General features: G+C 31.4%; 5 protein-coding genes across 5 annotated transcripts, besides 5 other annotated features; 2 read left to right on the forward strand and 3 right to left on the reverse strand.

The window, feature by feature from the left end:
- Positions 1-4,828: part of a mobile genetic element that runs on past the window's edge.
- TVAGG3_0348000 (HNH endonuclease family) lies at positions 1,983-2,687 on the reverse strand (the record flags this gene model as incomplete). The annotated part of the gene is made up of 1 exon (XM_051230985.1): positions 1,983-2,687. One exon carries the CDS (start codon positions 2,685-2,687, stop codon positions 1,983-1,985), a length of 705 nt encoding a protein of 234 aa, XP_051100715.1.
- On the forward strand, positions 3,052-4,029 carry TVAGG3_0348010 (uncharacterized protein; the record flags this gene model as incomplete). Its single annotated transcript, XM_051230986.1, has 1 exon — positions 3,052-4,029. A coding segment is annotated over one exon (978 nt), but the record flags the coding sequence as incomplete, so codon positions are not given.
- A 36-nt stretch (positions 4,829-4,864) lies between the features above and the next one.
- TVAGG3_0348020 (uncharacterized protein) lies at positions 4,865-5,314 on the forward strand (the record flags this gene model as incomplete). The annotated part of the gene is made up of 1 exon (XM_001307722.2): positions 4,865-5,314. The coding sequence occupies one exon, from the start codon at positions 4,865-4,867 to the stop codon at positions 5,312-5,314; it is 450 nt and encodes a 149-aa protein (XP_001307723.2).
- A 1,583-nt stretch (positions 5,315-6,897) lies between these two features.
- TVAGG3_0348040 (integrase catalytic region-containing protein) lies at positions 6,898-7,761 on the reverse strand (the record flags this gene model as incomplete). Its single annotated transcript, XM_051230987.1, has 1 exon — positions 6,898-7,761. The coding sequence occupies one exon, from the start codon at positions 7,759-7,761 to the stop codon at positions 6,898-6,900; it is 864 nt and encodes a 287-aa protein (XP_051100717.1).
- Positions 6,898-7,761: a mobile genetic element.
- A 984-nt stretch (positions 7,762-8,745) lies between these two features.
- Positions 8,746-8,782: a mobile genetic element.
- Positions 8,746-8,782: a terminal%2Cinverted (terminal inverted repeat of Banshee-A3 transposon ID:TVAGG3_0348050).
- A 50-nt stretch (positions 8,783-8,832) lies between these two features.
- Positions 8,833-10,230: a mobile genetic element.
- TVAGG3_0348070 (zebrafish ch211-108c17.2-related family) lies at positions 9,390-10,230 on the reverse strand (the record flags this gene model as incomplete). Its single annotated transcript, XM_051230988.1, has 1 exon — positions 9,390-10,230. A coding segment is annotated over one exon (841 nt), but the record flags the coding sequence as incomplete, so codon positions are not given.
- Positions 10,231-15,977: the final 5,747 nt, after the last annotated feature.

The raw sequence follows: 15,977 nt of genomic DNA on the forward strand, positions 1-15,977 counted from the left end.
GACCCAAAAATAATGCTTAGGTAGATGGTTAGATCTAACCCGATAACTACCCTCTTTCCTACCCTCGTGAATTTACACCAAAAATAATGTTTAGGTGAAGAGGTGAGATTTCACCTCTTTTTTCACCCTTGTGAATTTACACCAAAAATAATGTTTAGGTAGATGGTTAGATCTAACCCGATAACTACCCTCATTTCAAAATCATTGAAATCATGTCCATACTTTCACAACAAAGCCAACTCATCTGGGACCATTAGAGCGGGAGTACTGGAAAGACAAAAATATGCCAGAAAGAATAAGAAAATTCTTCTAAACTTTTTCATTAGATGTAAATCAGACAAAAATATGCCAGAAAGAATAAGAAAATTCTTCTAAACTTTTTCATTAGATGTAAATCAGACAAAAATAATGTTTAGGATTTCAAATATACATCGTACAATTCATGTAAAACGCTTGTGAAAAAAGAGGTGAAATCTCACCTCTTCACCTAAACATTATTTTTGGTGTAAATTCACGAGGGTGAAAAAACAGGTGAAAAAAGAGGTGAAATCTCACCTCTTCACCTAAACATTATTTTTGGTGTAAATTCACGAGGGTAGGAAAGAGGGTAGTTATCGGGTTAGATCTAACCATCTACCTAAGCATTATTTTTGGGTCATTTACACTCATTACGATGAAGTCATGACAAAACATTTACGTTTAAGTTCGATGAAGTCATAACAAAACATTTACGTTTAAGTTCGATGAAGTCATGACAAAACATTTACGTTTAAGTTCGATGAAGTCATAACAAAACATTTACGTTTAAGTTCGATGAAGTCATAACAAAACATTTACGTTTAAGTTCGATGAAGTCATGACAAAACATTTACGTTTAGTTTACGATGAAGTCATAACAAAACATTTACGTTTAAGTTCGATGAAGTCATAACAAAACATTTACGTTTAGTTTACGATGAAGTCATAACAAAACATTTACGTTTAGTTTACGATGAAGTCATAACAAAACATTTACGTTTAGTTTACGATGAAGTCATGACAAAGCATTATTTTTGGTGTAAATTCACGAGGGTAGGAAAGAGGGTAGTTATCGGGTTAGATCTACCCTTCTACCCTAAACATTATTTTTGGGTCATTTACACTCATTACGAAGAAGTTTTGACAAAGCATATACGAAGAAGTCATGACAAAACATATACGATGAAGTTTTGACAAAACATATACGATGAAGTTTTGATAAAGTGTTTACGAAGAAGTTTCGACAAAACATTTACGAAGAAATCATGACAAAACATATACGATGAAGTTTTGACAAAACATATACGATGAAGTTTCGACAAAACATATACGATGAAGTCATGACAAAACATATACGATGAAGTTTTGACAAAACATATACGATGAAGTTTTGATAAAGTGTTTACGAAGAAGTTTCGACAAAACATTTACGAAGAAGTCATGACAAAACATATACGATGAAGTTTTGACAAAACATATACGAAGAAATCATGACAAAACATATACGATGAAGTTTTGACAAAACATATACGATGAAGTTTTGACAAAACATATACGATGAAGTTTTGACAAAGTGTTTACGAAGAAGTTTCGACAAAACATTTACGAAGAAGTCATGACAAAACATATACGAAGAAGTCATGACAAAGTGTTTATGTTTAGTTTCGATGCAGTTTTGACAAAGCATTTATGATGCAGTTTGACAAAACATTTACGATGAAGTTTTGACAAAGTGTTTACGATGAAGTTTTGACAAAGCATATACGATGAAGTCATGACAAAGCATATACGAAGAAGTCATAACAAAGCATATACGATGAAGTTTTGACAAAACATATACGAAGAAATCATGACAAAACATTTACGTTTAGTTTCGATGAAGTTAGTGTCTATGTTATACAGTAATGTTAGTCATGAATGTTTGTCCTAAGTGTTGGCGTTAGTGTTGAAAAATAATGTTTGTCCTACATGAAGCCGTACAAGCGTTTGAATTTGTTTATGAATAAAATTACACTCTTGTTTTCTGTATCTATCATACAAACATAAGCAGCACCTGTTTTTGTAAAGTTTATATGAAGTTTTCGATAGTTAGGACCTGTATAATAATAGAATGCGTCTTCATTCTCAACATAGTAGTAGAACTCAAACGAATGCTTACCATAATCTGTTATTTCAACAGCTTCGTCAGATATTTCATCAACGAACTCATAAACTATATCGCCATACTTGCTTTTATTTCTATTGTTTTCAGATCTAGAACACCAACGAAGGTTTGAGATTCTGTTGTCCGTTCTATCATGATTTATATGGTCTATTTCTTTCAAATTGTTTGGATTTTCAATCCACTGTTCTGCAATAATTCTATGCTTTAAATGCATTTTGTTGTTTAAACTAAGCACAATATAACCATAATTATTTAAGCATTCACTCATAATATGTTTGTCTTTCTTTCGACGAATAGTAAAAGGATATGTCGTACAAATCTCATAATCTTCATGATTTCTCAATGTTTCCCATTGAGTTTGTTCCCCACTAACGTTCTCATTGACGTCTTCAATATCTTCTTCCTCACTGAACTCGTCAATATTTTCACTAGCTCCTTCTGTAATGTTTTCATCGGCATTGTCATTGACTTCTTCTGTAATGTTAGATGTTGTTGTTTCGCTCATGTTCTTTCACTAATGTTAAAAAGTTATGTTGTACGAATTTTGAACAGAATTTAGAGCAGTTATGAAACAATGAAGTATTTTTACGCTATTGAAAGGAACTATGAGAGTGAAGTACATGACAGCAATGACAAAAGGAACTAATATCAAACCTAATGAAATCGCTCACGAGGACATAGAGCTTAACAAGTATTTTGTGGAGTATCTTATAAGTGAAGAGTATGTAAGACCTTACTTCATGTTTGACAGCATGAATGAGGATGTTATTTCATGGTTAAAGAATATAAGCAATGTTTTCGGTAAGTACGTCATAGATGACAAAGGTCTTGTTGTATTTTATGAGACAGCAATACGAACACAGGAACTAATGGATATTATGCACTCAACAGCAAAGAAAGGATTTAGTACTATTGGCATGAATGAACATTGCAGGAATGACATATACAACCTATGCTCACGAAAGCCTTACACAAAAGCAATACAAATGATAGAACATAAGCGTCTAAGGTCAGCAAATGAAATCATTACTGTCAGTGGTTATGAAAGAACTGTTAGCAAAGATGAGTGGAAACAGCTATTCATATTAAGGAAGGACGTTGCTGAACTAGTTAAACCTGTTGCACAAACATTGTTTCAGATAAGACCAGCAATGACTAAGAACCCTTTGACCTTAGTCAATGAGACCATAGAGGTTGAAGATAATGACATGAAAGAACTAGGAATGAATGAGAGAAGTTGTGAAGGATGTTTGAGTCAAAACACATGGTTCTTCAGAGCTGTTAAGAAACTTAGTAAAGAACGACAGAAATATTTTATAGAGAAGTATTGCAAAGGATGTGTAAATGAATTGCTTGAAATAGAACTTAGAGACACTTTCACACTAAAGGACTTGAGGAGAAATAAGTACATGAGTGAAGAAGGTATTGACATAGCTAGTGTTATAAATGACTTAAGAAGATGTGTTGTCGTTATTGACGGAGCACGTATGACATATCTAGTGAAAGATTATGATGGAATACGAGACACAACAACACTTGTGTCAGTAGATAGCAAGGAATTCAATAAGCTCATGAAGAGTGTTTATGTAGGATGTATTGAAGAGAAGGATGTGAACGCACTGATGATTTATGAAGCGGGTCAGAACAAGAACTATCTTATGAAGTCAGGCATGAGATTCTTTGACGAAAGAGATGACATTTACAGCTATTTCAGAGGATATGAGTATGAGGTACTGAATGAAGTAGATGAAAGCATTATTGAAGGATATTTGAAACATGTTCATGATGTCATATGTAATGAGGATGAAGAGCTTTATGAGTATGTTTTGAACTGGTTCGCCTACATCGTTCAAAATCCTTGTGGAAAGACTGGAACAGTACTTTTGTTAACAGGAAAGCAAGGAACTGGTAAGAATGTACTTAGTAATGTTCTATGCGAGCTCATTAGCAAGTACGCCAACAATAATATAACGGCAATAGAGAATGTGGTTGGTAGATTCAATGCTGCTATTGAGAACATGAAGCTCATCGTATGCAATGAACTAAGCTCATGCAATACGTCTAAGGTCATGAACCACGACGCACTAAAGTCAATAGTAACAGAGACTCAGTTGGACTTAAATCAGAAGTGTCAGCCAGTAAGAAAGATAGAGAATGTTTGTAATATCATCATGATATCTAACAACTTCAACTCAGTAAAGATTGACAAAGACGACAGAAGATTTGTTGTCATTGACGTAAGCAGCAGATACAAAGGAAATTACGAATATTTCTCAAATCTCATTGAAAGCTTTAATGAAGAGTTTTATTCAAACTTACTGACGTACTTCATGAAGAAAGATTTAAGTGAATTTGATGTAAGGAAGATACCATTCACCAGGGCTAAACAAGAACTCATCGAAATGAACAAAACACCTTACCAAATGTTTTACGAGGAGTTCTATGAAAAGTTTGTATCCGGATGGAATTGTACAGAGTGCTACAGAAGATATAAAGAATTTGCGAAGGAGAATGAATTCTTTGCATGTAGTTCAAATGTATTTGGTGGCAAGAGGAGAATTTGTGAAGAGAAGTAGAAAGCGAGACGGTTCTGCAAGAAGTTATATTTACGAAGCAAGTATGATCTTAGAAGGTCGTGGAAAGAAAGAAACAGTGAATTATGAGGAAGTGCTTGAAAAATTCATGGAGTACATGGGAAGCAATATAACATACAACAAAGACATATACAGTGAGTTTAAGTACTACTGTGAACAGCATGAGATTGAAGTAATGAGTAAAGGAGACTTTGAAACGCTTATGAAAGACAGTAAGGAGGTCGTTCATGAGAACAGTGTTGAAATAGTTCATGAGAACAGTGAGGAGGTCATACATGAATGCAATGATGAAATAGTTCACGATGTCGTTCGTGAAGAAGCCATTGCAACAAAGAATGATATAAAGGATTTCATAGAACTTAACAAGGAGGAGTTTAAAGAAGGCTATGAAGTGAAAAGATGTGAAGAAGATTTCTTGGCGTATTTGAAGAAAAAGAGACTAAAGCCAATGGCTCAAAATAAGTTTCAATCGATGTTTGAAAAGAAACGTTTGAGCTATGGTGGTGTAAGAAGCACATATTACTTTGTTAAGAAGTGAGGACATTTATTTTTGCGTTAGTGTTGGAGTTTGTGTTTGTTGTTAGTGTTTGTCATTTGTGCTGAAGTTAGTACTTGTCGTTAGTGTTGGAGTTTGTGTTTGTTGTTAGTGTTTGTCATTTGTGCTGAAGTTAGTACTTGATGTTAGTGTTGGAGTTTGTGTTTGTTGTTAGTGAGAGAATAAATTAAATCATGAACTTTGCCATGGTCTCTGTCCCTAGTAGTTTTCATTAAGTTCTGGAAATAATGAAAGTCATAAACTTTGCCATGGTCTCTGTCCCTAGTAGTTTTCATTATCTCACAGAGTTAATGAAAGTCATACTTTCTATCAGATGAAGCATGCAGATGAACATAACGAAAGTTAGTGAGTTTGCCACGAGTTATGAATAAAATATTGGCATATTAGATGAGCTAGCTGATGAAACAGATGAAGATAAATTAAATCTTGGACTTTGCCACACTCTGTCCCTAGTTCCTCAAAATCCTTGACAACGTTGCTTAGAAATTTTGGTTCAAAACCTCATCTGATTTTAATCTGTTATGCTACCTGTTAAGTTTCGCGAGATTATAAATGTCATGGAGTTATATAAAAAGGAGGGACAGCTAGGGACACTGGAAGTACTTGTAAGGCTATCTGTTAAGATTGCATGAAATACTAAAAAGTCATGAAATCCATTATCGCTGTGCTAGCTTCACCTTAGAGTAAAATGACAAATAAAGTCACTGAAGCAATGAAACAAAAGTTTTTGGTAGAATACATTAAATCAGGAACTATTCCAGAAGGTTTTTACATTCATACTATGAAGGATGGTAGAGTTCAGTTTAGAAAGATAAAGCAACCATTAGATAAAGAAGGAATTTTGAGAAAGATTAAACTTCATGAGGACAACATTGCTAAACTTAGGAAGAAGTTAGAAGAGTTGGAGAAAGGAAGAGAGTTATAAAGCAATGAATTCAACAGGGTGAAAAAACAGGTGAAAAAAGAGGTGAGATCTCACCACTTCACCTAAATTTATTTTTGCGCTATGTTTTCATACGTGTGAGGGTGGTGATATCATTTATTTTTAAGTTTATTTTTTTATTTTACTGAAAATTTTTATTTGGATGTAAATGACAGAACAAAAGCAACTCATTCGAATTCCACAGTATAACAAACATACATTTAAACATTTATTCTTCCTTCCTGAGCATAACATGTTCTTTCAAATACATCCGAGACCAGTTGACTTTTCATTGACTGTGTATAAAGATTGTCATGGTAGTTTTATAAAAACTTATGATGATGAAGGTAAGTTAACAAGACTATGCATTTCAAAACTTGAGAAACTTTATGACTTCAAGTATGACTACAATGGAGTTAACATTGACGATGAAGATATAGAAGAAAATTTATGAGAACGTTTATTTTTTCATTAGTGAGTTCGTTAGTGAAAATGTTAGTGAGGTGAAGTGGTTGGCGGCTTTGTAAATATTTAAGGTTAAGTTAGTGTTGTCGTTTGTGTTGTAAAATATACGTTAACGGTTTTGTAAAGTGTCAAATTCACATATAATGGGTAAGTAGGTGCGCAGTGCCACAGTACCCAACTAACCCATACTAACTTCGTCTGGCAAAAACTTTTCTAAGCTTGGCCACAGGCGCTCCACCTTGCCGTTCTGTCTTGGCATATACGGCAAGGTGTGCTTCCAAACTATTCCGTTTTCCTGCATAACCTGGCCGAATTCACCGCGGTTTTCACCGCCGTTATCGGTCCAGATGCAGTAAGGAATAAACTCCTCTAAAAGTTTTCTTAAAACCTTCGCTGTTGAGTTGGAAGACTTGTTTTTCAATAATTTAGTTTTGAGAACTTTACGTGTCATATCATCCAATATGGCAAAAAATGGAAAAGAAACATTACCGTGAAGGTAATGAATATCGCAGTGCCATATCAAATTCTTTGATATGGCACGATATTTGGTAGGTGGATCTGCTGGTTTGTAATCTCTTTTTGAAGATAAACCTGATTCCATCATAAATTTTTCCACTTGATGATGCTTTATTTTTTGTAAATTGTCAAAAATTTGATCTTTTGTCAAATCTTCTATATTTTCAAATTCTTTTGCAATTTCTTCTTTTTCTTTCTCACAATCGGGATTTTGAGCAATATTTTGAAACCTTTTAATCAATAAATAAGTTTTTGAAATTCCTCCTTTATATTGTGAAACACAAGAATTAATTAATTGTTTTTGCTCAAATGTTGGTGGATTTGGTTTTCTGCCGCGACTAACTTTTGGTAATTCGATTTCTTGAAGTTGAAATGCTCTTCTTATTGGATTTTCGGCAACATTCAATTTAATTTTACCATTTTCCAATTCAACTTCCTTTCCCACACTTTTGTAAGATTCACCTTCTTCTATTCTTCTTTTAGCTTCAAATAGCCATTCTCTGCTTATAGATTTGGCAGTAGTCATAAAAGTGGTCCTTCTTTTGTGATAAGATTCAAATTTGAATGTGGATGATAAATAAAAATCAAAAATAATTGTTATAATTTAAATGAAGAAGTAATTTAAAACGATTTTATTTATGATCAAATTTTATATATTTTTTTGGATCAAATCCATTTTAATAGAATTTATATACTATTCATCTATTAGTAAACACTACCGTATATTATTTTTTAAGCTATCTTATTTTTTGAACTTTTATTCAAATCTTTGGTCGCAAGAAGAATTGCATGATAAATAAAAACATTTAATCAAAGTCAATTTTATTTTTCATATTCAAATGGACTGAGTGTTAACATTTAACATTTTTTGCTAATTGTCGTCAAAAATTAGGCGTAAAGCAAAAATTGATATTTCATATGGTTTTATGATAGATAAGCATTATATTCCCACTCATTATATTCGTAAATTTTGAGGTTTATCATTCGCTTTTAAGATCATTGAATTTGATTTTTATATAAAATAGTGGGGTATTATTATTGTCGTCTGGCGGTTTTAGACGACAATACGAATTTTCAAATAATAGGATTTTTAGCCAGATAAAGAGCTACTCCATATATCATGCGTGTTTGCATACTATATACATAGATGGAATTGATGTTCTTCCTTTATTTAGGTACCGAAACATGCTTGAAAAATCTATTTTTTAGACGACAATGATAATTTTGTCACTTTTCCAGACGACAATAATACTTTGTCACCTTTTTAGACGACAATAATAATTTTGTCACTTTTCCAGACGACAATAAAACATCCTCTAAAATAGTTATATATTAGAAAATAATATGAGTTTATGTGATATTATTTTTCAGAAGATTTCATTCTATATGCCTATGAAAAGTACTCTCAAAACTAACTTTTTCCTAATTATAATTAAATCTAGAATATTGTATTATGCTTAGTATTATTTCATTTTTCTCATTCAATTTAGAATTTACAAATGTCAAAAAATTGAGAGATGTCACTTTTGATGAATTTCTGTTTATTACAATAGTAAAGTTAAAAGTTGTAAAAAATAAAATTGTTTAAATTATTAAATTATTCTTGAAAACCATGAATTTGAGGTAATGGAAACGGTTCCCTCTTTTCTTGAGGCATTCCAGCAATTACATACTTTGGAATTTCTGAAGAATTTTGTGATTCATTTGAAATTATTTCTTCATCTTGTCCATTTCCGTAATCTCCTTTTCCTTTTACAATTAATTTTCTTGCCTTTCGTCTTTCTGAGCGCGCAGATCGATATTCTTCTGTCTTTTCTCGTTCCGAGCGCAACTTTTTTTCTTTGTGCTCTTCAATAAGAGAATCCCGAAGGATAGGATGAATTGGCTTAATTCCTGATAAATTACGTAGTTCAAGTAATCCTTGATATCCTTCATTGTGGTAAATTGTAGCAATATCTGTTCTGCCTTCATATGAACTGAGATAATTTGTATGTTTTGGATTAAAACGGCATGATCGAGCATTATATGACTCATTTATATGAGTTGCATAATCCGGATTAACAATTTGAAAAACTGATCCGGAATCTTTTAAAAATTCGAGTAGATGATTTCTTGCATTTTCGTTTTCAAGTCCAGCTGTCCATATAAAATGTTCTTTTTCTTCATCTTTTGTGGAATGTAAACAATATTCTGGTGAATGATTTCCAATTAGATGATCTACGGCGTGGAGCCAATAAAATAGCTTCTGTTCTTTGGAAATATGCTTATCCAATAAAGTATTAAAGAATATTTTGAGTCTGTTTTTGATACCATGAAAAATTTTTGAGTCGACGATAGGCATGTCACTTTTTGCATACTCATTAGGAGTAAGACGTTTCCAGCACAATTCGAATTTCTTTTTGCAATGGAAGCCATCTTGATATTCAACAGCATCAGGAAAATGCTTATGAACAATATTACGGGATTTATTATCCCTATCATGGCAAAAACCGTCAACAATACCTTTTCCAACCGTATCTTCCAAAATTTGAAGAGCCTGATCAGCGGCAACAGATTCCATTTGGCATGAGGCACCAGTATAATTTCCAGCTTTACCTTTACGAGATCTAAAGATTACGAATTTTGCCACAATGTCACCTTTAGGACCCATTGCTACAAACTCACACTCGTCTGCATTTCTAACATGCGAGAAATGAGCATCGATGGTGATAACAGTTCCAGGCTCAAGTTGCAATGCATGATTTTTTACACTTTTTTCAGCTAATTCCTTCGCTTTCTCGAGAATCACCTTTTGAATCCTGTAAAAGTATTGTGACAATGGTACATCTATACCAGCCTCTCTTAATAAGTTACTTGCTTCTTGATATGTTTTACCGCAAATCAAAGTGGCAAATGTAAATGATTTGCCATCTAATTTAATTAGATCACCGAATCCTTCATATTGGACGCGAATAATCTCAGAATTTGTGGCGTCATGTACCTCCTGTGATGTCATTTGTCAGTTTTTTGTTTCTTCACTTCTGAATACGACACCTTGAATTATGGGTTTATTTCTAATAATTTACAATTTACTAACAGTATTCTTTTTGGGGATACTGACATTCAACGTAAAAACGAGAATGTTTCGAAATAATAAAAATTTAATATAATATTAAGTCATTTTTAAATATTTCTGTCTCAACCCTGAATGTTTATTCCCCTAAAAAGAGATTGCCATAAGTCTATGGAAATTGACCATAAATAACTTAGAGCTATGGAATAAATTGATTTTAATGTATTTTTTTTCTAGAAAATATCTTTTTAGAGTGAAAATATAAATTGTTGGAATTTTCCTTACCATATTATTGTAATACAATATAGACAGATGCTTTATTCTACAACAAAAAAGCCAGAATCGATTTTTTGTCGAAATCTTAAATATAATGAAACAATAAAATCTTAATTATATCCATTATGATTTGAATATTTAGAAGTATAACAAATGATAAAAATATTCATATGAAACTCAATGATGTATTCTATGTTTTTTAACTAGAAATGATATCAGTGAGGTCATGTGTCAGATTTTTGTTGACTCGACCTTTAAAGGTGATGAACAAATTGTGATTTACCTTGAATATATATGGTGCCTTTACCATTAGAAAATTCATTTTCTTCTGATAATATGTAAAGATTATCTTTATTATCGAAGTAAATCGCATAATATGACAAATCTTTAAAAACTGACTGATAAATGAATGCATTTCCTGAATTAGGAATGGTTGGATTGGTTTCACTAATAGGTTCTGGGCGTGGAAGACTGAAATATCTCTCCCAAATTTCATCGTAAAAGGTTTCCAAATGAAACGTTTCGTGATTTTATCTATAAGAATCATAGTAATTGATTTCAATTCAGTCTGACTTGATTTACTGAAATCCATGGCCGATGTATCTTATACCTTGAGGACAAGGAAATTTAATAAAAAGTGACAAAAATTATGAAAATGGAATTTGATTGATTGATCAATCTTTTTTAAGGATATTGATACATAAAAGTCATTCTTTCAATACACAAAGTAAATAACCATATACTTAATACGTGTAAATATAAATACTACTTTCGATTCAAGTATAATTTTTTTTCTCTTGTACATAATATGCTAAATTCAATAGTTAGATCACATAAACTGGAATAATGATAATGATAATGAAGTTATCATATATTCCATGTAAATACAAAAATTAAAATGCACAACTTATAAAAGCAAAGATATTTATTTTGATTTATAAAAAACAAGATAATTAAAGTTCTACAACATTGATTTATCTCTTAACAATCGATACAGATTTAGGGTCTCCATATTTCAGTGCTTTTTCCAACAAAAAAGTTAACTTCTTTATTGCTCTCTTCGATTTTACTGTTCTTGAAAATGATGCGAAGTATTCAAAGTTTCGTCGTTTTCAACTTCCATCTCCATGCAGTTCATTTCATAAGTCGAATGAAAGAGTGTCTGTTATACAATATGTGTGTTCACTGTAGTCAGTGAGTGCACGTGTATTACAGTTCTCACAATGTCGCCAAAGAACATGTAGTTCAACAATACAAAGTGTTCCTGCATTGTCAAATGAATATAATTGTCACGTCTGCTCATCCAATTAAATATGAGAAGTGTTAATATATGATTAAGGGTCGAGTCTACTAAGTCACTTCACTTCTTCTTCAAAGCAATCATAACTCTGATTCTTAATATTGCATACTATCGCTGTCCTGTATAAAGGTATTCTGAGTATATCTGACTCTGTGAAAGGTCATTCAAAGACGAAAATATTCATATATAATTAGTACAATTTAACAATTCACGCCCGTAAAAGTAGTGAGTCGAGGCGACCATTAATATATGAATAGCTTTGAGATATAATGTCGACTTTTTGATTGATTCTTCATCGAAATTTATATTCAAAATACTTTTATAAACTGCTTGCCCTAAGGTGGATAATAGTCAAATTTTTTTTACATTTTTAGTGAGCGGAACAGAGACACAACACGCTTTGAAATCACAAGATACATGGCTTTAATGATTAGAGATGCAATAATATTGCATCTCTTTATGCTCAAACAGATCCTATTCTGAATTACCCGAAAATATTGCAACCGTTATGCATTGCTACCAAATTTCTCTACTGTCCACTTAACATACTCATGCTAGGAACTCCATATTCTTCAACTATTAACTCTAAAAACTTATAAACGTTCATCCAAATCAAGCAGCATTTCTCCTCGAACAGACATTGCAGAAACTTACGAATAAGTAATTGTTAGTCATATCAAATGATGCTCCTTTTCAGCTACTTGTTTCTCTTATAATTGTTCTCATTAGTAAATCATAACTTTAACTTTTGGAGTTTTCTCCAAAAATAGATACTACCCATATATCCGAGCTATCAGGATGCTAGTTTTCTTATATCTCGGATAGCGTGAAAAATTTAATTATAATATCTCATAATTTCCATTTAATGAGTTATATCAAAAATCCACTCCGTCATTTCGATTTTTTAGGTCTTTCTGGACCTTGCTGCATTATTTATTTTTATCTATTTTGTTTTGTTGTTTCTAAATAAATTATTTAAGTTGGACGAAAGGTGGACAATAGTATTGAATATTAAAAGGCGGTTATTTTTGAGAGGACTCATTGAATTCCTCTCAATATTGTCCACCTTAGGGCATGCAGTTTATATGATAGTAATAGTATATTCTATTAAGAATCAATATGATTATTCACTCTATGCATGAAGTGAAGTGACTTATTAGAGTCGACCATTAAATTATATGTCGTCGACATTATAAGATAGCAGGTTAATTATGTTAACTCAATAAGTTAAAGAAATGTTATGTTGGTGTAAACATTCTTTGAATAAATCGTCTGAAATTTGTATTTGAGACTGAATAAATCTAATTTTTAATTTCACAATAGTATATAGGTAGATTTACAATGAAAATAATGCATGTGAAATTAAAAATAAATATGAAATTCTTTTAATACGTACTTTCGTTTTTTGTTTCATAGGAAGTTGTCCTGACGATAAACAAGCTTTGAAATTAATCTCAAATAAGGATGTAATCATTTCAGACATTTCTATTGTGATTCCTTTTTGATCAGTCGATGTTAAGTCAGATATTGTTCGATAGATAAACATGGATGCTTCAGTTCCTGTGGCGAAATATGCTCCCAAATTATTGTTGCAATTTTCCTTGAGAATACATTCTTCAATATCAAGTCTTCCACAAATTAGACCAACAATTGCAAAATCTTCCTTCATTTGAGTATTGTTTATAATATTACATCATCGTATTTTACCTAATTCAATAAATTCTTGGAAATAAATTGCACTATAGTCTTCTGAATTACATGATTCAATGCAACAGCACATGACATTAGAAGAGTATTGAATCATGAGGCAATGAATGGCTGAGCCAACATTTGACTCGCATTTAGAGATGTTTACTAATGAAATATTTGTTGTTCCAAAATATTGATGCAATTCTCCATAATTAATACAGCTAGAATTTGAAATAGATCCTTCAATCACGGTACTATTTCCATTGTATTCGTAAATAAAATTATTTCCTATGTTATTCAATGAAGAAAAATGATGATGGACGATTTTTGAGCGACCTGATATACGAACGGTACCAGGCCCATTGGAAAAAGAGTTTTCTTCAGACAAAAAACAAAGATTATCTTTATTTTTGATGAAAATTGCAAAATTGGATAAATCATAAAAATTTGATTTATAAACAAAAACATTTGTGTCTGCAGAAATGTTAGGATTTGTATCGGTAACTGGTTCTGGACAAGGAACACTAAAATATCTTTCCCATTTTTCTCGAGCAGTTGCTTCCAGATTGTTTTTTTGTTAATCTTCTCTTATATAATGTTAGAATTTGCATTTACATTAATTTGATATCATTACAAGCCACTACGAGTTGATAAAATCGATTCCTTCATTAGAAGGAATAAACTTGCTATACAAAAAGTGTCCATAAACATTTATTTTGAATAAGGACAATACAGTTTTGTTACTTTTTAGAATTTTATATTTAATCAAAAATATATACATTAGATATCTAAATTTGCAAACTATTGAAAGATTCAGAATCTAAATTTGGGAGGATTGGTATTTTTGATTTCGAAATGAATTACAAAAGATAAAGGATTCGAATCTACATGATATTTATCAAATCAACGGATACTTGGATGCATAAATATTGAAATATTGCATCTAGTATGCAATATTATCAGAAATTTTTGAATTATAGTGAACAGTGAGTACTTATATTCGAAGCTGTAACGTATAGAGATTATTAAACAAATTCTCAATTGCTCATTGAAAATGTAATTTAAAGACTTCACTATTCTTCTATAAGCCATCATTTTTGATCATAAAAAAGAAAATATAGTTTATCTCACATCTAGTTTAAAGAATAGCATTGCATAATAAAATAGATTCCTTATAGCAAACATAGGTATACTTCCATTCTGAATAATTACTGCAATATTGAGAGTTGTAATAATATCTGAGCAAGTATTTGCAGTAATATAAATATTGATTCATGAGAGGTTAGAGAAATGAAAAACATATCTTAAAATTAATCCCATGAAAGGAAGTAGCAATAAAAAGCAATTGTATATCAAAGTTATTTCTACTTTCAGGAGAAATTTTGTAAATTATTAGTTGTATCTTAATTATGTCTAAAGTTTTATATTTATCTTTTAGAAAACAATACTGTACAAATTAAATACGAAAATGAAAATGCATAATATATGATGTTTGTATTATGTAAATTATTTCCTAACTGTGGAACGCATTTTAAAGATAAATTAAGTGAAAAATTATTTTCAAAAGAGTTAGTATCCATGGAGGACATATATATTGTGCTCCCAGATTGATGAGTTGTTCTTAAGTCTGATATTGTTCTGAATATATAAATGGATGCTTCACTATTAGTACAGAAATACGCTCCTTTGCCGTTTTGACAATTTTTATCAAATATACAATCTTCAATATCAAGTCTATGTGAAGAACCACTATATAGACAAATAATTCCGTAATTAGTGTTAGTTTGAGAATTGTTTATAATATTAGATCTAATCAATTTGGCACTAAATGAACTGAAATAAACTGAACTATATTCTGTTGAATGACATGAATCAATGAAACAAAATTGAGTTTGAGTGGATTCTATGAGTATTCGAAAATAAAGAGCTGATCCTCTATTTGCTTGGCATCTAGAAAAGTTTACTGATTCAGTATTTATACTGCCAGAATTTTGAGACAATGTACCAACAGTATTGGTATTGCTGTTGGAAATAGATCCTTCAGTTACTTTACTATTTCCAGATTGGCAGTAAATGAAATAATTTTCTGAGTTATTAAAAGTGCAAAAATGGTGATGAACAAATTGTGAGTTCCCAGTAATAAGTATGGTGCCTTTACCATTAGAAAATTCATTTTCTTCTGATAATATGTAAAGATTATCTTTATTACTAAAGCAAATCGCATAATATGACAAATCTTTAAAAACTGACTGATAAATGAATGCATTTCCTGAACTAGGAATGGTTGGATTGGTTTCACTAATAGGTTCTGGGCGTGGAAGACTGAAATATCTCTCCCAAATTTCATCGTAAAAGGTTTCCAAATGAAACGTTTCGTGATTTTATCTATAAGAATCATAGTAATTGATTTCAATTCAGTCTGACT

This window comes from Trichomonas vaginalis, chromosome V (genome assembly GCF_026262505.1).
Source record: "Trichomonas vaginalis G3 chromosome V, whole genome shotgun sequence".
In the NCBI taxonomy this organism is placed as follows: Eukaryota; Parabasalia; order Trichomonadida; family Trichomonadidae; genus Trichomonas; species Trichomonas vaginalis.